This window comes from Solanum tuberosum, unplaced genomic scaffold (assembly GCF_000226075.1).
Source record: "Solanum tuberosum cultivar DM 1-3 516 R44 unplaced genomic scaffold, SolTub_3.0 scf00004, whole genome shotgun sequence".
Classification (NCBI taxonomy): domain Eukaryota; kingdom Viridiplantae; phylum Streptophyta; class Magnoliopsida; order Solanales; family Solanaceae; genus Solanum; species Solanum tuberosum.
In genome coordinates, this window is record NW_006238930.1 from 1,986,376 (window position 1) to 2,011,245 (window position 24,870).

At 33.8% G+C, this 24,870-nt stretch overlaps 3 protein-coding genes across 3 annotated transcripts; 2 read left to right on the top strand and 1 right to left on the bottom strand.

Annotated features, from left to right (window-relative positions):
* Positions 1 to 1,653: 1,653 nt before the first annotated feature.
* Positions 1,654 to 10,338, top strand: PTB7 (polypyrimidine tract-binding protein homolog 1-like). The gene is given in 10 exon segments (NM_001288329.1): positions 1,654 to 1,911; positions 2,501 to 2,710; positions 3,412 to 3,474; positions 3,558 to 3,631; positions 4,838 to 4,933; positions 6,826 to 6,883; positions 6,955 to 7,059; positions 7,155 to 7,236; positions 9,428 to 9,540; positions 9,721 to 10,338. Coding segments are annotated over 10 exon segments (1,404 nt in total). The 5' UTR covers positions 1,654 to 1,728; the 3' UTR covers positions 10,141 to 10,338.
* Positions 10,339 to 15,834: 5,496 nt separating this feature from the next.
* LOC102580995 (expansin-A10) lies at positions 15,835 to 18,076 on the top strand. Its single transcript, XM_015306974.1, has 4 exons — positions 15,835 to 15,932; positions 16,016 to 16,147; positions 16,233 to 16,521; positions 17,322 to 18,076. The coding sequence occupies exons 2-4, from the start codon at positions 16,024 to 16,026 to the stop codon at positions 17,626 to 17,628; spliced, it is 720 nt and encodes a 239-aa protein (XP_015162460.1). The 5' UTR covers positions 15,835 to 15,932; positions 16,016 to 16,023; the 3' UTR covers positions 17,629 to 18,076.
* A 2,581-nt stretch (positions 18,077 to 20,657) lies between these two features.
* LOC102581338 (probable calcium-binding protein CML45) lies at positions 20,658 to 21,221 on the bottom strand. The gene has a single exon (XM_006338381.2). The coding sequence runs from the start codon at positions 21,219 to 21,221 to the stop codon at positions 20,658 to 20,660; it is 564 nt and encodes a 187-aa protein (XP_006338443.1).
* Between the last annotated feature and the right edge of the window lie 3,649 nt (positions 21,222 to 24,870).

The window sequence follows — 24,870 nt, forward strand, 5'->3', positions numbered from 1 at the left end:
AGGGAAAAGGGTCAAAAATACCCCTCAACTTTGGTTTATTAGTTGACTATACCCCTGCCGTTAAAACAAAGTTATTTATGCCCTTGCCGTTACCAATTTCACCATTTATACCCCTCAATGGACGGAAATCCCCAAATTGACTCAAATTAACCGATTTTACTTAAATTACCCAATTCTAACCCGATCCGACCCGACCCACTTAATAATATAACCCATTTTTGTTCTATCTTGTTCATCTTCATCTTTAATGTTGGGTTCCTTTTCAAAAACAAGCTGTAAACAATACATTTGAAAACACCCATCAAACAATTAGCAAAAACCACCTGCTCCATCCACAAACTCCAGCAAAGAGAGACCGCCGCCAGTCCCCTCCTTTTTCCCCTTTTACGTTTCGCCGCCAGTCCCCTCCCTTTTCCCCTTTTACATTTTCTTCTATTGTATGTGTTTTTGGCTCCAACTCCGGTGAACAATGACCATGAACTTCGGCGAGGCTCTGCAAATCAACAGCCACCACAACCTCTCTCTCAACGCCAAAATACAGCAAACCCATTTCTCGAACCAGTTAACAACACCAACACAGCTCCACGATCGAGCTTCACCCCCCATTTTCCGATGACCCTCTATTTTCTTTCCATTCTTATATTTTATGATGATTTATTTTTCTTTTACATTTTTCACTCTATTCTCTGTGTTTCAGATTTGGTTAGGGAGTTCAAGCTCCAATAATTTTTCATTCATATTCGTTGTTCAAGTTTGTGTGTGCTATTACACTTTGTTGTTGATTATTTTAATTTTTGGTTTGATATTATTGTATTTTTGGGCACTGTTACAGCTTTTGCTTGTTAATTTGTTATTATGTTGGACCTTTTTTTATTAATTTTAAAGTTGAAGATTAACAGAAATGAAGATGAACAAAAATGGGTTTATATTATTTGGTGGTTCGGGTCGGGTTGGATCGGGTTAAAATTGGGTAATTTAAGTAAAATTGGTAATTTGAGTCAATTTGGGGATTTCCGTCCATTGAGGGGTATAAATGGTGAAATTGGTAACGGCAAGGGCATAAATAACTTTGTTTTAACGGCAGGGGTATAGTCAACTAATAAACCAAAGTTGAGGGGTATTTTTGACCCTTTTCCCTATTTTTTAATTAATATTTTTTAAAACGAGCAAAGTTTATATTTCTTTAAAAGTAAATTCAATTGCTTAGATTATTCGATAAGTTGGTTATATATGTTTTTTTTTTAAATTATTGAGCATTTTTTTTTTTTAAAAATAACTACGATATGATGGCATAAAATTTAAAAAAGCTCATTTCTTCCCTTACATCGTGTTATTAGTCATTATTAATGTATTGACTATTGTAATTGAGAAAAATATGAACTCTAAAATGTTATTTGCTCATTTCACAAAATTGTCTAAATATAGGCAAGAGAATATTTTTGTTTGAATAATGAAGTGCACGATAGGAGTAAAAAATATGTTCTTATGAAATTAATTTAAAGATTCATAAATTACAAAAAAAGAAAAGAAAAGGAAATTGATGGATTTTTTTAGAGAAAAGATTTAGTATATGGTTAATTACTCTTTTAAGTTGAAGGGATTGCAAAAATCAATATACATATACACGTGACAACAGGTAATTTTTGTTGGAGTCCCAAAGAAAGGAAGCAGTACTCAAAGTCCGTTAAAAAATAGCCCGACGGTGGGAATCGTAACCCTAATCGGCCGATGTCAACATCCGGGCAACAGCAGTTCCGGTACACGCAGACACCGTCGAAAGTTCTTCACCTCCGGAATCTCCCATGGGATTGCAGCGATGAAGAGCTAGTAGAGCTTTGCAAGCCCTTTGGTAAAATTGTCAATACAAAGTGCAACGTCGGGGCCAATCGCAACCAAGCGTTTGTCGAATTTGTAAGTTATTTTTCATTTGATTATCACGATTGATTGTCTTAAGAGGTACAAACGATGGACATCCGTTTTTAGATTTCTTTATTGCGGCTAAATGTGTGTAGCTAGAGTTCAATTATTAATTGTATCCACTGTTCAAGCTCTCTCAGTTCTTATTGTTCGTTCATGGAAGCTATGCCCCATGGGTAACTCATTTTGAATGATTAGGAGATGGCTGGGTTCTTGAAGTTAGGATATATCAGTTCAAACCCCAAAACATTGTGTGTGAGTAGACAATCCTATAGCCAGGCAAGTTCCTCGGAGTTTGTACTTGTAGGAATACCCTGCCCCAGCCAGTAAATTAGTTGAGGTGTGCTCAAACTGGCTCTGGAATGATTTGGAGCTGTCATAATAAATTTGTAAATTAGAATATTAGGAGCTTCCATAATGAATTTATAAATTATAATTGTAGAATAATTAACTGCTGAAATAGGTTAGTTACATTCGTGGGTTTCATTCTAAAGCAATTCTTTTGTATATACGCCTTTCCCTTATGAGTGCGTTAACATGACATTTATTATTACCCTCTAATGTGCATATTTGTCAACTGCAGGCTGACCTTAATCAGGCAATCAACATGGTTTCATATTATGCTTCATCTTCAGAGCCTGCTCAAGTTCGTGGCAAGACGGTGTACATTCAGTATTCTAACAGGAATGAAATTGTCAATAATAAGAGTCCCGGAGATGTTCCAGGAAATGTTTTGCTGGTGACTATCGAGGGTGTTGAAGCTGGTGATGTCAGTATCGATGTCATTCATTTGGTAAGTGTCTTGTTGCTTTCTCTCCTCTTTATAGAGGAAATATTTCCAAGTAAGCTAATTCAGGCCTTATGGACTGTTCAGAAGTCGTGCCTTATGAAGAGTTAAGTATTCATCCAATAATCCTTAATAGCATTTTGAACACAGCACGATTCCCTAAGAATTTAGCATTTTAATACAAGTCCCAAAAAAAAGGAAAAAAACACAACTAGTGGACTTCTATGAAGAATATTCTTATGTTGCTTTGTGTTAAAATATATTTTCTCTTATCTTTTCTCGTTTTAAAATACATTTTCTCTAGCATAGCATATTGTTCTTGGGACATTATTTTAGTTTCTTGGAACCTTTACTGCTTTCTGTAGCCCGAAACCCTGGCTATGGTTCAGATTTTAGAAGAGCTCAATCTTACTAATTATTTCACTTTCATCGCATATAACAACATTAGATGACGGCAGTGTTAACTAAAGTTGATTGAATCACAGATGGTCATTATTTAAGATCTTTTGTTGGAGACATTCTGGATATGTAATCATGTCGGTCATAAACCTTTCTATGGCTTGCATATACAGGTGTTACTCTGCACTCACAATCTAGTTCCTTTGTGTTTCTTCTTCAATGTGTTTTGGGAAACATAGTACACGTTGATTGTCCTTTATTACCTTTCTCTGTCTGATTTGCTTTTAACGGGCCAAAACCCATTTCAGGTATTTTCAGCCTTTGGCTTTGTTCAAAAGATCGCTACTTTTGAGAAGGCTGCAGGTTTTCAGGTCTGTATGTCTGTGGACCAATGAGTTTTGGCTTTTTCTTAGTTTTGGCAGAGTGCTAATGAGTTTCTGTTACATTTTGACAGGCATTGATTCAATTTAGTGATGTTGGGACAGCATCTGCTGCTAGAGAGGCATTGGATGGGAGAAGTATACCAAAGTATGGCTAGTCCATTGTTTGAACATACCTTGGATTTATTCAACTTGCTTCCCACTTTACGTTTGATCAACTAGTGTACTTGCTCGCGCAAAGCGCGGTCATAAAATTTATGACAGAAAGCATATGCGGAGAGCATTTTAGAATAAATATATGAAAATAACTCAATTTAACAGTATATGTGAAGAATAACAGAAAAGAGAACAAATATCAAGTTAAGAATCTGGAGGATGTAACCCTAGAATGTTTTTGCCTTTTCTTCTTCTAAGGCATTGCTTGTATTTATCTTTCAATATGAATTATTGACACTTATATTTTCAAAAAGTTGATATTATTTTTGTTTTGCTCGAGTACCTTGTGTCTATAATCCAAGGAAATGGGTGACTGATGATGAGGTTACACATCATATTAGAGTAGAGTAGAGTAGATGAAACAGAGGCTCACATTCGGTGTCATGTGTGATAAGAATGTGCTGCCAAGGGTGTGGCCTAGTGGTCAATGGAGTGGTTGAGAGCCACGAGGTCTCAGATTCAAATCCCAATCCCAGTAGAGACAAAAACACTAGGCGATTCTTTCCATCTGTCCTAACCTTGGTGGTAGCTTTGGTGGTAGGAGGTGATAGGTATCCCGTGGAATTAGTCGAGGTGCGCGAAAGCTGGCTTGGACACCACGGCCATAAAAAATTAATAATAAGTGGAATGACAAAAAAGGGAAATAATGAATCCATATCCTATAAAAAGAAACATCCCAACTTTAGGAATTTAGTTAAAAAGGCCAAGAAGTCCCTTTTTTTAAGCTGGCAGGAGTACTTTAAGGCTATTTTGGGTAAATCAAAAGTGGGTACCATGCTTACCTGCTATCTTCCTATATATAGAGAGATGGCCTTTAAGCAATAATGGGAATTCTAGTAAAGAATTGTTTCTTTTTAAAAAATAATAATTAATAAACCTTTAACTAGGTAGAATAATTTTAAACAACAAAGTAACTGTAAGAGTTAATGTTGTTAAATGTCTGTACACAATTATAGATTTATTGATAGAGTGAATTTTATTTTTCAACAAATATTTTGAGGGTAAAATAAGAGAAGTCAAAAAATTGACAAAAAAGATAAAAACCAATAGGCGAGGTGCCACATCACCTACTTAATACCTCGCTTTATTATACAGATAGATTTTTGGGGTATAATCCTAACTTTATTTTTTATCACAGGTACCTTCTTCCAGAACATGTTAATCATTGTCACTTGCGCATCTCATATTCAGCACACACGGATCTTAATATCAAGTTTCAATCTCATCGAAGCAGGTAGCACAGATTTACCTAGACAGCTTTTTGTATCTCTGACTTTGTTTCTTTATATTCTTATTGTTATTGCTATACTTGCTTGCATTTTTCTTTGCTAATTTTATCATTATCTGCTTTTGATTTACAGTTGAGGTGTTTTCTAATTTTTTATGCTTCTTGTCATCTAGGGTTTAGTGAAGCTCGGCAGCTAAAACACAGATGTGTTTGTCATGGCCTCGTAGTAATTTTCTTGATCTCATAATAGTGGTTAACAACATTCTTCTCATTTCTCATTTTAGATGACCATGTGAAGATCCTTGTTTTTATACTGAGTTCATGGTTTGGAGAATGCTTGTCTATTGTTGTAGGGATCACCTACTGTGTATTCATTTCAAATACGTTAGATGAGTATATTTGCCCTTGGTAAAGAAGTATGAATGGATGAATGTTGACTTTTATTTGTATCTGGCATCACTTATCGTGGGGATCTAGTTAGAAAACAAAAAACACGGGATATAAGTTAGACGAGTATATTTGCCTTTGGTTAAGAACCTCTGTGACGTTTATGTGTGATCCCGGTGACTCTTCCAGTATCAAACCCTAGTTATCACTGTAGTGTCACATCTACTTACCGGTGCATTGGAAGGTATGTAGGAAAACTGATGGGGAAAACTATTAGGTTGATATAGGGATAAGAGTGAGAGTTTAGAGAATATAGTTTTAGTGAACTCCTAATTTCTGTAAATTGTAATCTATTTGTCCATTTTATATGACATTTATTCCATTCTTTGATGGCTTAAATGTTTGGGCTTGGGACTTCCATGTTGGAGGTCTCAAGTTCGAAACCCCTTACCAGCGAAAGCAAGGGGTTTGCCTTCTGGGTCGAGCTCGTCGCACCGGACTTGCCTAGTGCGGGTTACCTCTCCTATGTGGTTTGCGAGCTATTGCATAGGAGCAGGGAAACTGATGGGGAAAACTATTAGGTTGATATAGGGATAAGAGTGAGAGTTTAGAGAATATAGTTTTAGTGAACTCCTAATTTCTGTAAATTGTAATCTATTTGTCCATTTTATATGACATTTATTCCATTCTTTGATGGCTTAAATGTTTGGGCTTGGGACTTCCATGTTGGAGGTCTCAAGTTCGAAACCCCTTACCAGCGAAAGCAAGGGGTTTGCCTTCTGGGTCGAGCTCGTCGCACCGGACTTGCCTAGTGCGGGTTACCTCTCCTATGTGGTTTGCGAGCTATTGCATAGGAGCAGGGGCACCCAAAGGATAGTGGCTGCGGGTTTCCCTTGTCATCAAAAATAAATAAATATAACTCTCCCACCTTTCAATAATTAGTATCATAAACTATTCAAAGTTTAAACTTTGATATGATATTATGTCTATAAGTCTTAACTTTTCAACCACTATAATAGTTTAGTTCACTATCACTAATATTATATATAATTCAAATTAACATCTTTATTTTCTTTACAAGTCAAGCATCATCATATAAGAAGGCATGGAGGGAGAATTATTTAGTGTTGGAGTGAAACCAGTCCAATAGAGCTGATTGAATATAGATGATTCACCAGCTAATTTGGAATTGATGCATAGTTGATTGATTGATTGATTTCGAGTTTTTCATCTCAATAGTCATATGAACTGAGCTTTTAGGGGGTGGGATGGGGTAGGATCTTATTTTTGTAGTTATTTTGTGGTATAGTTGCTGTGGTGATTCCATAACGGTGATCTTTGTTTAATAGCAGTGTTTTTGCACTTATCATTGCCTTCAAGATATTTAATGTGTCTATAATTGAACTTTTTGGGGAAATATGTATTTCAGGGTTATATAATTTAGTCGATCTGATATTCATAGAAGCTTACATCAGTTTGATTCACATTTAGTTCCTTCTTTTATTGTATAGGGACTACACAAACCCTTATCTCCCAGTAAATCCTACTGCAATGGAGGGGGTTCTTCAGGTATGTTCCTTTCCTCATTTTATTTGTTGTCATCCTTGTATCGGAAAAGTCCTCACAAGGTCTGTATTCAGCCTGTTGTAGGTCCAGATGGAAAGAAAAAGGAACCCGAGAGTAATGTGCTTTTTGCCTCTTTAGAAAATATGCAGTATGCTGTTACCGTCGATGTCCTTAACACGGTATTTTCTCCCGTGTCATTTCATTGATGCCCATTATGGTAATTGTGTAGTCATTCATTTATACTCTGCTATTGTTATATTCTGCCCGGAAACAGGTTTTCTCTGCATTTGGTACTGTTCAGAAGATCGCTATATTTGAGAAGAATGGTCAAACCCAGGCATTAATTCAGTATCCTGGTATGTATGGATTGTGGGTGCTGTTCTTTGGTAGTTTAATTAACTACCCGTGTATACTTAGTCTAGGCTTTAAGGTTTATGGTGGCTTCTTTATTTTCTTCATCTCTTCTTTTACGCTTTCCTCACCCCAATTTGAGTTACTTGAAAGAAAACAAGAAAATAATGTGGAAATAAAAATATGAAGGATAGAGATATGCAAAATGAAGTGCTAAGAAGTAAGGACCCTGGGACTGTCTTAACTCTTAACCCATGCCTATCGATGTGTTTTTTTATAAGGTATGCCTATCGCTGTGTTAATAGGCCATGTAATGCTAATACTATGGTTTGCTGTGTATTAGTTGTATACCTTATAATACTGAATAGGGTAAAAATCCTACAAAACATAGGATTAAATAATATCATGATTAATACATTTTACATGTATGAATCTAATACAACCTTCCAAATCACTCCTAGTTGATCTTAGTATTCAAAAATTAGCTGATTAATGTTAGTTCTGATACAAATATAGTCAATTCAAAAACTTAGATAACAAAGTTATCTAGATCTCGAAGAAATTAGAGATAAATAATTAATATAAAACTAATTACCTACTTTACTTTACTTTAATAAAAATCCAAAGATATCAAGTTAAGTATTAATCTTACATCCAAAAAAATGTTTCCGGTAAGGTTGCAATACAAATTCATAGTCACCTCACCACACACAAATGTGTAAAAAGAAGAAACATCTCTCAAATAATATTCTCAAAAATATCAAAATCCACTCCTTTATATAGGGGAAAACTATTCAAAGTAATATGAGATCTAAATTCTACTTTTATGAAAATACTAAAATACTAAAACCTAACTAGAAAACTTTTGAACTAGGAAAGCACGTTAAATAATGCCGAACTTCTTCCCTAACAAAATAAGGAAAAAGTTGCCGAACTTTTAAGCATTTGGACGTGACTTCTCCGTCCATTTTGGATGAGGATTTAAGCTCACTTTTGGGCAGAATTTTCAGCCCTATGTGGGCTTGGTTTTAATTTTTGGGGCTCATATTGGCCCTAATCTTCCTCGTCTTGGGCTTGGACGTGGATCATGGAATATGTGTAGCACCGAGCCCATTCTTCTTTGCAATTCTTGGCCTCATTCTTGTGCTCTTCTTCCACAATAAACATCTTGATTTTCATTGAAGGTCGTCAATCTTTAATGGAAGTATGTGGCCATTGGTTTGGTCTTGAGAAATATGTGTGAGGGCAGCAAGGAGTTATACTTGAACAACTGGCTAGCTTCAGAGAATGATTCTATTAACATTCCCATATACAAATACACTGCCAAACCTTCATCATCCTGCATGGATGTACATGATCTATTTTGCATTAGAATCATTTATGTGAATACCCGTATTTTCAATCACCTCATGTTTAAGTAGATCAGGTTTCCTGCAGAATGCACAACGACCAACTTATACTGAATATGATTTTGGATGTCAGGATACTCTAAAGCCTTAAAAATTAGCCAGAACTCCCAATAAATGGTCTCTATAAATGTGTTTCAAGTATTTTCCAAGGAAATTCATGCATCGTTGTTTCGGTCTTCTAATGGATAATTTGATCCATTCGCCCAAGGGTGTGGCACAACAGTCGATGTGGGTGAAAACTATGGGGGACCAAAGTTCAAATTATGATATAGACAAAAAGAAAATGCTTCAGTAGACAATTTATTCTCTTCTGAGTTCTGCCCAAGCCTTGGTGGACAAAATTACTCAATAATTGTATTTTTGGGAGGTAATAGGTGCCTGCTTAAATAATCAGAACCCGTGATTTTCGACACAGTATGGATATATATGTAAAAAATCTACTAAAATACTACTAACATATATCAAACCTGAACCCATAACTTTAATAGTACAATGAGTTCAATGCAAAATTGAACCTAGTAAGTGTAAATCTTGGATCAACCTATAGAAATAGTTGAGGTGCGCGAAAGCTGAACCAAATATTACTGTTATATAGTTAGAAAAAATAGTAGTGCACATTCTGCTATCTTACACTAGGCATTAACAGATGGGTTTGTAAACATATCATCCTGTTTATCATCTCCAAGTGCACATTCCACTATCTTTTTTCCTTTTTTTCCATGTCATCCTTTTCAATGACGTTGAACCTATTGGAACATAAGGTGTTGATGGATCAGTTTTACTGCAGATGTAACAATTGCAGCTGCTGCAAAGGACGCTTTAGAGGGACACTGCATATATGATGGTGGCTATTGTAAGCTTCATCTATCATATTCTCGTCATACTGATCTGAATGTACAGGTATAGATATGTGCTTTTGAGTTGGTTTCGAAGGGAAAAATGATGTCTAAATAAATAAAGAGTCGACACCATATTTTAAGATTCTATTACTGAAAGTATGCTTCTTGACACTTGTTCCTTCCTGCATCTTTTTCATTAGACCTCTTAGCTTGAATTAATTATTCAATTGTGTCGAAGCAGGCATACAGTGACAAAAGTAGAGACTACACAGTTCCAGAATCAAGTTTGCTTGCGATGCAACAAGCATCTGCAGTCCATGCCACACCACCTGTTTGGCATAATCCTCAGTCTGGTCCAGTACAGTCATCAGCTGGCTATGCCACTACTGGTACTGTTCCTGGCCAAGCACCACCTGCATGGAATCCAAATTTGCAGGGTGGAGGATCAACCTTTCCATCGGCTCCTACTGGATATCCTGGTCATTCATATGCTCCACCAGCTCCTGCTTATGCAACTGCAGTACATCCTCCTGGATCGTCACAGCAGACCAATCACATTTCTACTGGTAGTCGACCTTTTAGTGTAAGTCAGCCTTTTCAGCCATCAACCATGCCGCCTGGAGGTGTTCCTCCTCCTGGGCATGCACCTTATCATGGTTAATAGGCTCTCTTGGGAACATCGAAGCTGTTATTAATTTACGCTGGCTTAGGGGTACTTGTTCACTGTCGGCGTGGGTTTGTGATGTCAGCTGTATACCTTCACATTCTCTTCTTTCTTGAACTGCTCTTAAATTTTAGTTTTTGGCCTTCTTGATGAATTGAACTAATGTTTGATCTGAGAGTGGAAAAGATTCATCTGTATAATGAGTTGTTTAGTAACAATGGTTTTTCTTATTGACATTAGCATTGTTATTCTTATTATGCTATTAAGCTGGCCAAATTATGCGGAGTTACATGAAACAAAAATGATGAATTTACGGGGATAACAGCTGCTACCTGATTTGCCCTCAAAAGGATTTTTCAATATTATCACAACACTCTCCAAATTATTTGTTTTATTGTGTTATTTGATTGTTTGATGTCTACTTAACATATATAATAAGGACAAGTAGTCATGTCGATTCATATTATAGAAGAATCCATGAAATTGATAACGGAAAGAAAATGGAAAAGTGAGTCGTTTGTTTTCTTCATATGCTCGTAATCATGCAGCATTGTCCGCATAATTTTTGTAATCGAGTCAACACTCGAAAAAGTAAATAATTTATGCCAAATATTTATTATCTATATTTATAAGTGAAAAAAGAATTAAAAACGAAATGATATCCCGTGATACATCATGTCAAACAGGACATATTACATCTGAAGTGGACATCTCCCCCTAGAGGCACATGAGAGATGAACTTGTGCTACCCAAAAAAGAACAAATTCTAAATTTTCACGTCTTATTTTGCTTCTCCATTTTGTTTACTATTTTACAATCTTCATTTGGAAAATCTACCCATAAAATATACGACTCATACCGATTTTATTTTAGAAACACACAAAAATAAAAACCTTTTTCATCAAATGGCTTACATAAACATGAAATTGAAATTGACCCATGGTTAAATTCCTGTATGATATATGTAGGTGTCATAGAAATCATGTGTTTATGTTACTATCGTAGTCATGTCTGCTAACATCTTTAGTTTGTGTTGGACAAGTGAATCTATATTTAGATATTTTCAACCATTGGATCAGTTGTCATATAAGACTCATTAACTCCTCATGTGCGTATGTAAACTATGTGGGGTGGGGGGGAGTGTCAGCTGTCTATCAATTTTAATACTAGTGATCGAATATGGACCACCACACCCTTTTGTTTCAACAATGAATTAATTTTATTTTTGCTAGCTAGTACAACTTCTTGATATAACTCTGCAACTACTTAGTACTTATACATGTTGTTGCTTCATCTACGTGCTGGTTGGTACCTTAACCACATTCAGTTTTTATGGCCCCTCTTATCTTTCTCCCTATTTTTTCATTCTTTTTATCAGCCGACAATTTTCTCTTTCGGTTTTCATCTTCAAATACATATAAAACACATGCCAAATAATATCAAAATTCTATTTACCGATCAAATTATCAAAAAATAATGCTAACTATGAGAGATCAAGTAATGGATTAGCTATAAAATTCATAACAAAATCCTACACTTTCTTTTTTAAAGTTAAGGCATCTAACCATCTCATCAAAAAACTAAATTGATTAGAGAGAGGGTAAAACCTTATCTGAATCTGGTATTTCTACTGCACCAATAAATGCATAACACGTGTTTAATGTATAGTCGATTATTATCACTCAATCATGATTAATTAATACTATATATTCTTACCCGGTGATAAGTTGATATGATTAATATATAGTATTGCTATATTTTTAACATGGTTCAAGCGTAGCGTTAGAGAATTGAGCATAAATGGTAAAAAGGGGTTGGAATTCAGCGTGATATTAAATGGCATCATTAAATAGTTGTAACATATAATGGACTACAACTCTAAATTGTGGAGCCTTAAAAACTATCGCCAAACATATACAGGGATGTTCTCAAGTATGGTAGTGAATTAAGAGCTACTTGAAGTAAAGAAGAGTGTGATATGACACTCTAACTTCCTAAAATCACGTTTCTATTTTTAATTTTAGTGAACAAAACAGTTGTGAGCTCGATCAGATTCAAGATTTAAATTTTATGACTTAACATAAATCCAATATATTGTTCAGATCATATCATATACACACACCATTTAACTTGATCTCACCTGACATTTATTCTCTTAAAAGTATGATGTGCACAAGTAGACACGTATAATTATATGAAATTGAACAAGTCGATGCATGCATCCTACATGACTATTCGTGTGAGATATACTCATCCTACATGAAAACTGATTTATATTATGTCATGTAGGTCATGTGTGTTTATTTATTCAACTTTATACAAATTTAAGTGTCTACTTGTGTACACCCACAGTTGGAAGACATAGATGTCAACCGAGACCAAGTTAAAAGACACATTTATATATTATGCTTATTTTTAAAGTTATACATTTATATCTATTTATTGTAATTTTAGACCCCTCTGGTTGTGACGGATGAAATTATCCCTAAATTCTTGACTATTACTACATCTATTGTCATTATTGTTATTATAGAAATTAAGGATTAGTGGTGAATGATCATGTGATGAATGACTTTATGTCACTTTCTTTTGAAACCCCAGTGTGCACATCAAAAGGGATAAATCATGTGCCATTAATTTTTGTTTGAAATAATCCACTAATACTCTTAATTATGATTAGGATTTAAGCATTATCTTTTGTTGATCTACTACTTATTTTGATTAACATGCATGTTTAAAGTAAAATTGGTTCATCAACAAATAACTAATTGGGCTCTCGTGTGACAAAATAGAAAGTTATACTAATCTTTTACGAAATGCCAGATGTTAGAATTCCAAATTAGTGTTTCCTAGTAGTAGTAAGTAGTAACAGCTTCATAGAACTGTTAATATTGAAGATTTCCAGAACAGAACAAATAAAAAGATAAATAGCAAACAAAACAATAAAACGTGTGACAGGGTACGTTTGTCTAGTTCGATATGGTGAAAATTACATCACTTTGCTTTCGAAGCTAATTCAAGATTTAGTGTCGGTAAATTGATCTAATTATGTTTATTATATAATTTTTGAACTTTTTGAATATGTATATAATAACTTGTTCAGTTGAACCTACAAATTCCACTTTAAATTTGTCTCTACTTCGTAGTCAGAGGTAGAGCTAGAGTGTAAGTTGGGGGGTTTACATGAATCCATGAGATATTGTATATGTATTAAGAAATCTACATGAAATAGTTAATATGTGTTTGGTAGGATGGAAAATGTTTTTCAGAAAATATTTTCTTGGAAAACAAGTGATGTTGTTATTTATTTTTAGTGTTTGAAATGTAAACAAAAAAAATATATTATTCCAAAGTAATTTATATATAATCTAGCAAAGCATGAATATGAGGATGCGTTGGTGTGAGGAGTTGGGGTTCAAGGGTGGCGGGGTGAGATGGTCACGGGGTGGGGTCAGAGAGGTGTTGGATGGATGGGGAAGAGACAATTAACTTAGAATGTCACTTATTCAACTTGTTTTCACTACTTTTATAAGAAAAGTCAATTTTCCTTATTCTTAGAGAAAATGTTTTTAAAAATATTTTTTGCTAACCAAACATGAAAAATTGAAAATACCACACATTGGTGCTTTGTGGACTAGGTCTTGGTGCAATTTGTTGCGGATAATGTGGCATAATTTTGTATAATCACCACTAAATTTGCAAAGACTAAATGACTAGATAAACATGGAGTAGTTTAATTTCACTAACAATATTTAAAGCAGTGATGTTATTTAGTCAACACATGCATGGTCTGAGCTGGTTACCAATGTGTACGTGGAAATTAAATTAGTAGGAAGCCTCAACGTCAAAATGCTTTTTGGGCTGTTATAGACTTTGATAAGATGTGTGGATCGGAGTCACTTTTATTACAAAGAAATTGAAAAAATATAAACAGATGAAGCCTATATTGTCTTACGTTTCTCATTTGTCTTGAAACTTTATGATATTTGATTGTCTGGAGAAAATCTTTTAATTTTATTTACGGAAAAATCCGTAATCAGTGCAACACTTTCTGGGAAAATGATGGATAAGATAAGACCTCTAAATCTCTGAGTTAGATATGCCTGGTTTCTCATGTCTGATTTTTTAACTTCTTTTTTTTCAAAAAAATAAAATAATTTCTTGGTCAACAATATTCACTTAACCCAACCACCTCACAAACATAATATTAATAGGCTTCAGACACCGGGTGGGAAACCAAAAAAAAAAGAAGTAACTCCAATAACTTACAGACTGTGTACATGAATTTTCCACTTAGAATTACGAGTATTTTGTAACGTACATTTTTGTACTCTATCGCCATTTGAAAATTTATCGAAAATTAATAATAGTACTTAATAATCAAGGTAAAATAGATATAAATGATAAATTAAATCTCTGGATCTATTTTTGAATATTTTAATTGCCTTCAGACTTCAACCTTGAGGAGATATTGATAGTATCCGATTCTGGCATTAGTGGAAGGATTGCAGTTACGTGTGTATCTTGATACATTAATTATACCAAACAAATATAAATATATATATATATATATATATATATATATATATATATATATCATGTGAAATTCAATCAAAAGAGATGAAGAATAATCTTGTTATCCACAAATTCAAGAAGTGGTTCTTTGAGTTGCTCTTCCATTTTTTCTCCTTCTTGATAATAATAGAATCATGTTTAATTTTTTTTACAATGAAAACGACAAATCAAGCTCCTAACATTATAATACGTAACATGTTTCTTTTTTTCAAATAACAATAGTGTTCATATTTACTTGCAACTATTTCATCAGGCATAATTAATATCAAATATTCAGTCTACCCAAACTTAAGCAAATGAATATATAATGTTGCATCTTTATTAAAATTTAAACTCTTATATTACTATGATTGATTTTTACCTGTATTATTGATCGTTAAGCTACACCGTTGAGTGCAAGAATGTGATAACACTGAAAGAGCGTTGTGGATACAAATGTTGAGACAGGATTAACGAATCTGATGAAGTGGATAACATTTGATGGTTCCCACTTGTTTTCCATTTTCATTAAAATAAAATCATAACGTATAGAGGGTAGAATTAAATTAGCCATACATAATTTCACCAATCACATGAATTGTACTACTCTGCTATCGACCCTACACCTACACATACTGGATTCAATTTTGCAATGGAATTCCAGAATAGGACTGCTTCAATACCACGCGGCTTCTTCCCAGAGAAAACAAAACCTCTACATATTTATTACTCTCTCGGTCTCAATTTAGTTGACACAGTTCGAAAATCAAGAATCAAACTTTATATAATCTTTAAGTTTGTTTTGAAAAAAAACTTACATGTTTAGAAACTATATAAAAAGGAACAAAAAATTTAAAATTACAGTATTTAGAGGTCATACAAATAAAATTGCATTCAAATAATTTTTTATTTGACTCTAAAAATTCAAATTAGATCATATAAATTAGTAACTTTTCCAACTACTCAGGCAATTCCTTTAATTCTACCAAAATAAATTATGATGAATATTTTTTTTTTTTATGTGAATATGCTAAAAATTATATGTTGAGAGAGGATGGTCCCAAGCAACAGTTAAAGAAACTTTATCAGTTGGTCAGCTTAATTTAATATTGGACCTTTTATTTTAACGCCCAAACCACCCTTTTAACTCCTCTATTTATTCTCCACGATTGCAGATATCTTCATTTCCTAAACTATACCCTCGTTACTCAAGCAAACAGAGAGAAACTTTTTTTTGTGAGTTATTTTCCTCCTCCTTAATTGGTTTATTTCTCTTCAATTTTTCTAGTGCACTAAACTTTAATTCCCTCCCCTGCAGGTTTGAAAATGGCTCTTTTAGGTCTCCTTTTAATGGGAATTTCCCTCATGTTTCAATCAGCCCATGGCAATGGCGGTTGGATCAATGCTCATGCCACTTTTTACGGTGGAGGAGATGCTTCTGGAACTATGGGTACGATAATTTAATCATGATGTACAAACACTTTATTCTGTGAATGGTACGTGTCTATACTGAAATTGTGGGTGAATTTTGACAGGTGGTGCTTGTGGTTACGGAAATTTATACAGCACTGGATACGGTACGAACACTGCTGCGTTGAGTACTGCTCTGTTCAATAACGGGTTGAGTTGTGGATCGTGTTTTCAGCTAATGTGTGTGAATGCGGGGCAGTACTGCCTGCCGGGCATAATTACTGTGACAGCCACAAATTTCTGTCCACCAGGAGGGTGGTGTGATCCTCCGCGCCCTCATTTTGATCTCTCTCAACCTATCTTCTTGCGCATTGCTCAATATAGAGCTGGCATCGTTCCTGTTGCCTACAGAAGGTAATTTACTCTTTACTTTATGTTTTAGAGTCATTCATACCCTTATCATTACCATATTTTGGAGTCAGTCAGTCGTACTGTCGTAGTAAGGTAAAACTACTCTTTGTGATACTTCAAATTGGAACTCAGTTAAGATCAAGAAATTTACTAACCGGAAGGGTATGAATGTCCTCAAAATACATCAAAGGATAAAATTAAGATATGCCTCCCGTATTAATTTATGTGGCTGACATTCCTTTTTAGTCCGTTTAAAAAAGAATGTTACATTTTTATATTTAATAATTTTTTTACATAACATATCCAAAATTACATGATTCAAAAGACATTTTGGTACATTACACACATAGTATTTAGTTTAACGGCACAAGATTCAAAAGTCTCTTTACTTGCTTAAATTGTGTAATGAGTCTGTTAAATTATTAGGTCTTAGGCTTAATTCATACCCCCAAAAGCTAGCTCAAAGGAAGGAGTATTGTCCAAGCCTTATAAGGAGTCCACCCATCTCATTAGTGGGACTTTTTTGCTTTTAACACCTCACCTCACGCCCAGTGCTTAGCATCTGGTGCGTGGGCATTTTTTGGGGATTTTTTTTTTTTTTCTTGGTCTTTAACATTGGGTGGGATGAGCCTTGCTCTGATACCATGCTAAATTAGGTCATAGGCCTAACTGAGTCCAACTAAGATACATAAATTGAAATTGAGCAAGAGTATGTTTTACCATTTTCCCATAAACCGAAAAGTGTAGTTGTTTATGGTACATGTGGTAACAATTATAACTAAATTTATGTTAATGTTTTACAGAGTACCCTGCAGAAGAAGTGGAGGAATTAGATTTACAATCAATGGTCACTCTTACTTCAACTTGGTTCTTGTAACAAATGTTGGAGGTGCAGGAGATGTACACTCAGTATACATCAAGGGTTCAAGAACTCAATGGCAACCAATGTCAAGAAATTGGGGCCAAAATTGGCAGAATAACGCTTACCTTAACGGCCAAAGCCTGTCCTTTAAGGTCACTACAGGCGATGGTCGCACTGTTGTTTCATACAATGCAGCTCCTAGTTCTTGGTCTTTTGGTCAGACATTTTCTGGAGGACAATTCCGTTAGAACGCAAATATTTTGCGAAAAAAAAACCAGAATTTTCAAGTATACTATTTACTAAAATATTTAATTTTAAATATTATTCTAAGAGTTTGGCCTTAATTTGAGGGTTTTACTCACCAAAATGTTTGGGAAAAGCGCAGTTTGGCACTTTTTGTCCATTGTAAAATTGGTCATTCAATTGTGGAAGTAAAAAGAATTTATTCGGCCTACTTTTTTTTTGGGTGGCTGTTAACGTCTAGGGGGGCGGCAGTTGTGAGCTTTTACTGCTCAATTTAATAGTATAAATAGCATTACAATATTGTGTGCATAGAAGAAAAATATCTACTTTTTTTTTTTACTGTAAAAGAGCTAAGCACTAATTATGCTGAGTATGTATGTACCAATTGTCTCTAGCTATTTGTTTGTAAGAAAATGTTACTATAATAATAAAAGGAAACTCCAAGCTGTACTAGGTGCAATGTCTTATAACGGGCATTCTTTACCTTACAATTGCTTAAAGGTTATGATGTCTTCTTCTAAGTAACGAGAGTTTTGTTATAATAATGTGTCAATCTCAAACAAGTTGGTGTCGAATATATAGATTCTCGACATCCCTTCCTTTTTCCTTTTCGGATGAGGGTGAGAAAGGCCGAGGAAGTTGAGACGGAAGAAACACATTAATAATTATGGATGGTCCTCTAACTTATCTAAGTAGATGGAATTGGGCACTATTGAACTTACCCTATCATAATAACGAGTTAAAACTCCACCTACTAGAAATTATTTTTTCACTATATTCCTAAAACAAAATATAGACATCAGTACAAGGGGAAGTTGGATGAATTCATTGGTTTTCACCATTAAAAAATGTAGTGGGATCACAAACTTACATTAAAAGAAAAAAGAGGTAGCAATAATATTCTTATAGGACTCTGATAGATAAAGAAATAGATCCAAAATCTAAGTAAACACTAAAATCTAACCCATAAAAAATAGATTATATAAAACTATATAAGAAATCCAAATTATGCTTAGCGTACCGATGTGGAACTGAACCGACTCTTTTAATCAAGTATATTGAAATTGAACTTTACCGAAAATCTTTTTAGTGAGACAACAACCAACAAAGTTAACTAATATGTATAAGATTTCATACATTTAACACTTTTAAATTCTTAATTAAATAATCCATTTTAATTTAACTATTTATTTATGTAATATTTTATATGTTTTTATATAATAATCTAATATATATCAACAAAACATTTCCAATGATGAATCTAGTGATGGCATAACAAAATATATCACCCCTTCAAAAAATTGAAAAAGGGCTATATAGAGTTCTCACTTTTGGCCTACTATCTTTAACATTTTAATTATCAATTATCCTAATTTTATGATGGAAACTTTAATAAAATTATTATTTTTGTATATTAAAAAAAACAACTTATTAGTATCATTGATATTATTGTGCATCTTTTTCCTAAAATATGGTAACAAAATACAACTGAAATGAACCTTTTCGAAATAGAATAAAAGCAGTTAACATGTACAATGATGTTAAAAGTTGAAAGAATGCCACTATTTCCTTTAATTAATTTAATACAATTTATTATGTCCAACTATAATTATGTATTGATATAATATATTAGAGGAATTCAGATTTTACGGATTTTAGGTGTTATATTCCTATAACAGTTTATTAGAGAAAAATCAGTGTGTATATATATACTAGATATATATGGTAACAAAATACAACTGAAATGAACCTTTTCGAAATAGAATAAAAGCAGTTAACATGTACAATTTTTTTTATATATATATTGATAAATAATACATGAGTTTTTATGCCGTTCTTGAATATATAAACTTTAGTTTTAAAATATCAAATTAATCTAATATTATTTAACTTTGAAAAGTAAACAAATTGACTCTCGAAAAGTTATAACTATTTTAAAAGGAAGAAAGTATATTAAAAAAATAAGTTCTAATTACAACTCCAAAATAAATAAGGAAAAAATCACCGTTTTAAAAAAATAGTGTTTATCACGGCTCCATAATAAAAATAAGCTTAGAAAAAGACATTGTTACTTGACTTGATTTTAGCCATACGATAATAACTAAGAAAAAGGGTTATAAATACTTATAATTAAATAAAAGAAGCATAGTGTTTCAAGTTTTTAATCTTATAAATTATAATCAAAAGAATATATAGTAGATATACCTTTTAACTGTAATGTTTCTTATCTTTTTTTCCTTTATATATTTAGTTTCTTTTCTTTTTATTGTTTTATTCTTAATGAAAGAAATTTTCGGAAAATAAATATTCTGTACTATCTAATGAAAGCAACAAACCTACTACTTTAACCAAAAAAAAAAACCTACTACTAAGAATCACATACACAAATTCGTATTTAAAAATGAAAATCTTTTTTATATATTTTTATTTTTTAAAGAAGATATAATAATAAAAAGAATACCGTTCATCTAACTCCAATTTTTATAACAAAATTATATAATAAGGATTTCATGAATATTTATAATTGTTTTTTTATGCATAAACATGAAGAGTTTTATCATATTTGTTTGAAAAAAATTATATTTTAAAAATTCTTTTCTAAATTGATTAATACACCGCGTGAAGCACGAATATATTTCCTGGTAACATTATTAATTGACAACAGTATCGCTGATGGTTATAAGTTTGAGATACACGATAAAGTGGAAGTTTGAGATACACGATAAAATTCAATGAAGAAATCTATGAGTCTTGCAAAATATTTATGATCCGATTTTGGTTGTTTCTTCCCTGTTTTATTTTGTGTCCAAGCTTCTTCCATGTTATTATTGCTTACTTTTATCCTTCATCACTATAGTGAATATCTAAGCCAATATTATATGTTTTAAACAGTGAAATGATAACACGATTATAATCCAAAATATTATATACATGGAGCAAAAATGACGATCATCGAAAGCAAGAGTAAATCGAACAAATTAAAGAATGTTACAAAATGTTTGTGTTCATCCAATTTTTTCATTGACCAAAAATATTACAACATTTTGACAAATTCCTCGAAATCGATTCTTCCATCACCATTTTCATCGAAGGCCATGATCATCTTCTTGCAATTATCCAATTCTGCAACTCCCTTTAATCCCAGAGCACACAGAACTCTCTGCAAATCCCTTTCGTTGATAAATCCATCTTTGTTCTCATCAAAAACATCAAAAGCTTCTCTTACTTCTTGCTCTTTAGCTTCTAATTCCTCTCCGAAAAGTTCAAAAATGTCATTAGAATCCAACCTCCCCTGAATCTTCACACCTTGAGGATTGGCAAAAATACCTAAATTAGCCATAACCATTTCCACCTCTTCCCTGTTTAAGCTTCCATCAACTAATTTCTCGCTAATAGATTTCAGTTTTTTGGGAGTCTTGTTCTTTTCACACACTTGGGATTCAGCAAAGGACAAAAAGGTAAAAAGTCTTCGTGCACAATCAAAGATTATATACAGAAAGAAGAATCCCACCGCGCCATGAATTAGCAGGGGAATTGGAATGGTAGTTACAGGGAATTTCTTGAATGGAAAGCGATTCAAATAATTAGAAGCTGCCATGTTTAAGATTTGTAAGTTAAAATTAAAATTCTTGATTGCGATGGCGAAGAAGAGAAATATCTCTTTGTTGTTGTTGTAGTAAAAGGTGGGTGATATTCTTGCATGCAGAGGAAAACAGAGTGTTATTTGTTTTGGTTTTAATGAGAATTATGAAAGGTATTAGGGATTTTATATATAAGAGTTGAAAGTTTGAAGATGGAGGAAAGTGCTTAGTAGGTGCAATTGAGGAGTTCGTGGGAAAAGATGACCAAATTCATTAAAAATTTGGTGTTGCACTGAATGGAAGAGTTACAGGAAGTTTCTTCAATTTCTAATCTAATTTGTTGGGAAGAGTCATTTGCCTCTTGTTGGAAATATGGTGGGGCAGGCTGGCCTGTTCTAGTTTTTGTATATTTGTTTTGCTGGCAGTTTCTGATTGCTTGTGCCCCAAATTAGCCTCTTTCACTGACCCAAAAATTAAAAAGACCCTTATTGAGTTGACCGTTATAGGAAGAAGGTACCTTGGAATTTCCTCATTGATTTTTATATTCCTCGTTTAAATTTGTTGGAAAATTACACTAGTCATTCACTGAAACAAACTCGATTCCCAACACAAACACTGATATATAATATTTATTGGATACACACTACAACGTTTAATACACACAACAAAGTAATAACACACTAATTACGGATAGATCAACATAGAAGAAGGTAACTAGAAGGGGATGAGATACTAGAACAGAGAAAGGGGATGAGAGATAACTGAAAGCCAAAGCTTCGACATAATTTACATAACCGTTCTTTCTAATCCCTAGACCTTTTTAACAATAGCTAATTGGGCCTGAATCCCATATAAAACTCTCCAACATATTACTCGGCCCAATAATTCCATATAAATCAGTCTCATTCAAAATTCCTAACACGTAGGACCGTACAAAGTCAACTTGATTCACAACAATACTCCCATCCTCAATAAGAACCTTGTCCTCAAGGTTCGGGTAGAACAATATTGATATTATTACGGCAAACTTGTTAAGACCTGGATATGTGTTAAAAGTTGCTTTAACAAGTATTGCATCTTCTTTATCTTCCTGATCAATCCTTTGGAGGAAATATATCAATAGCCACTTGACTAAGGCAATATCAAATATGACATTCTCATCAACATTTGCATATGCTGTAATTGGAAATACATCAATACAGACTGACAGGAATTCCAATGACAATGTTGTTTCCATTTCGTTTTTAGTCAATACACTGATGTACTGGTTAATGTGGTTCATCATTGTATCCACATTATGATAAGCAACTTCAAGCTGAGACCATACAAATGTAACATAGGTCCAGAGAAAGGCATTAGCACTTGCCATTAATATACCACAAGGGGTTGGATAAAAGCAATAACTCTTTTTAAATTCAAGTTTTGCACATGCTAGATAGAACCATGAAGTAAGATTCTGAGCATTGCTCACTCCTTGGAATTCTTGATGGACAACTATACGACACATGTTGCATTTTATTTTATTATTACCATCCAAATCTTCAACCCATCTATATTTACCACATCGCTCTGTCGTCCACTTTGCAAGAACATGCTCATGTTCTTGTTCGAAGATTTTAAATAGTTGTTGGTGATCTACTTTCTGAGAATTCCAGCGACGCACCATCCACTTTTCAATTCCACCACCACCAATGAAGGATTCTCGCTGATGCACAGTTAATACGCAAATAGGTCTCTTAAGTTGTTTTATATTCACAAGAACATCTTGAGTTTGGATGTGAAACAAAATGCCACTATCCAAATTGTTTAACTTCACAAACTGCCAATGTATTCCAGGATCCCATACATGTAAAAATACACCCTTTCCAACTAAATTACTTTGAGACCCCAAACATTTAAGATCATAACCCTCACATTCAACAAGTTCAGGATGCATCTCCAAGGATAAATTAATAGAGCAGCCAACATAGATCAAGTTCCGACCATCATTAGTAACTTTGCTCATAAGTTTGGCATAATTGAAAGTGTAAGAAATTGAAGGCATCTCCTCCCAACGTTGAGCAAGTCCGACAGGGTAAGCAAATAATTGATTCCAGCGATCATCTAAAGCTTTGCATATGTCAAACATGGAAAGGTCACGTGTAGTAGATACTATAGAATTAATCCAGAATGAAGGCTTGTTTGCATTTGCAATCACAAATTCTATAGATTTGTTTCTGATGGTTACAATTTCCTCTTCATCATTCTTGTCTTCATTTTCAACATCATCACCACAACTATTTTCAATTTTGGAAACAGAACTTACCAGATCATTAGGGGTAATGAAAAATTCAATAGGCTTATTGGATGTACAGAGAGAATTTGCATCTTTATGCCTATCAGACGATTCATCGAACACCTTGTGCGCATTGGTATTGCTTTTGCATTCTGATTGTTCACCGTTATATTGCGATAAAAGTGAATTGGTTATGTTTCTCCATTGTGGATGGACATATGTGTGACTTGGGAATAGTAAACCTGACTCACCAAGGCTATCCTCACAACAATTTTGGTACTCCGTCACATATGTTACATGTTCAAAATTAGCAAATCTCCTTCCCGTGGACTCAAATCCTTTTTGTTTAAATCGAATTCTCACCTTATCAACAAAATGCGGCCAATCAATTAGTTGATTATTTCTAAATAGCCATTGGTACCATTTCAATGCTTCACCATCAAGGTAGAACGACGCCACGTTAAGCTTCTGATCTTCCTCAATTTTATGGAAATCGAAATAATGCTCTGCTTGGACTATCCAAGCCTCCGGATTCTTGCCTCAAAACTGCCATAATTTTGCATTTGTAACTGTATTTTGGGGTTTAAAAGATGTAGCCTTTCCCCCCAAAACCTCCAGCAACATCGAACAAAATTCTGTGAGATCTTTACAGATAGAATCTTTTATTTCTCGTATTGAATTATCACCGAAATCCTTGAGTACTCTATGGTCCTCCATTTGAGAGACCTCTGGATGAAAGCACCAATGAAACAAACTCGATTCCCAACACAAACACTGATATATAATATTTACTGGATACACACTACAACGTTTAATACACACAACAAAGTAATAACACACTAATTACGGATAGATCAACATAGAAGAAGGTAACTAGAAGGGGATGAGATACTAGAACAGAGAAAGGGGATGAGAGATAACTGAAAGCCAAAGCTTCGACATAATTTACATAACCGTTCTTTCTAATCCCTAGACCTTTTTAACAATAGCTAATTGGGCCTGAATCCCATATAAAACTCTCCAACATATTACTCGGCCCAATAATTCCATATAAATCAGTCTCATTCAAAATTCCTAACACGTAGGACCGTACAAAGTCAACTTGATTCACAACATTCACGCTTGTCGCATATTCGTTAATATTAAACCACTTCTTGTTATATAATTATTCGCTAAAAGAATTGGTAAGAACCAATTTCGCAAAGAAGTAGAAAGAAAATCCAACATATTTATCTTTGGCTCAATTCTGGTGGACGTGAACTTAACTCGATTGTTAACTCTTTATTAACTTGCTACTTCTTCCGTTGGTGTTTACTTATTCGTAATGAATTTTGTACACCACTTGAGAAATAAATAGAAAAATATAAAAAATACTCATAAATTCGATGCAA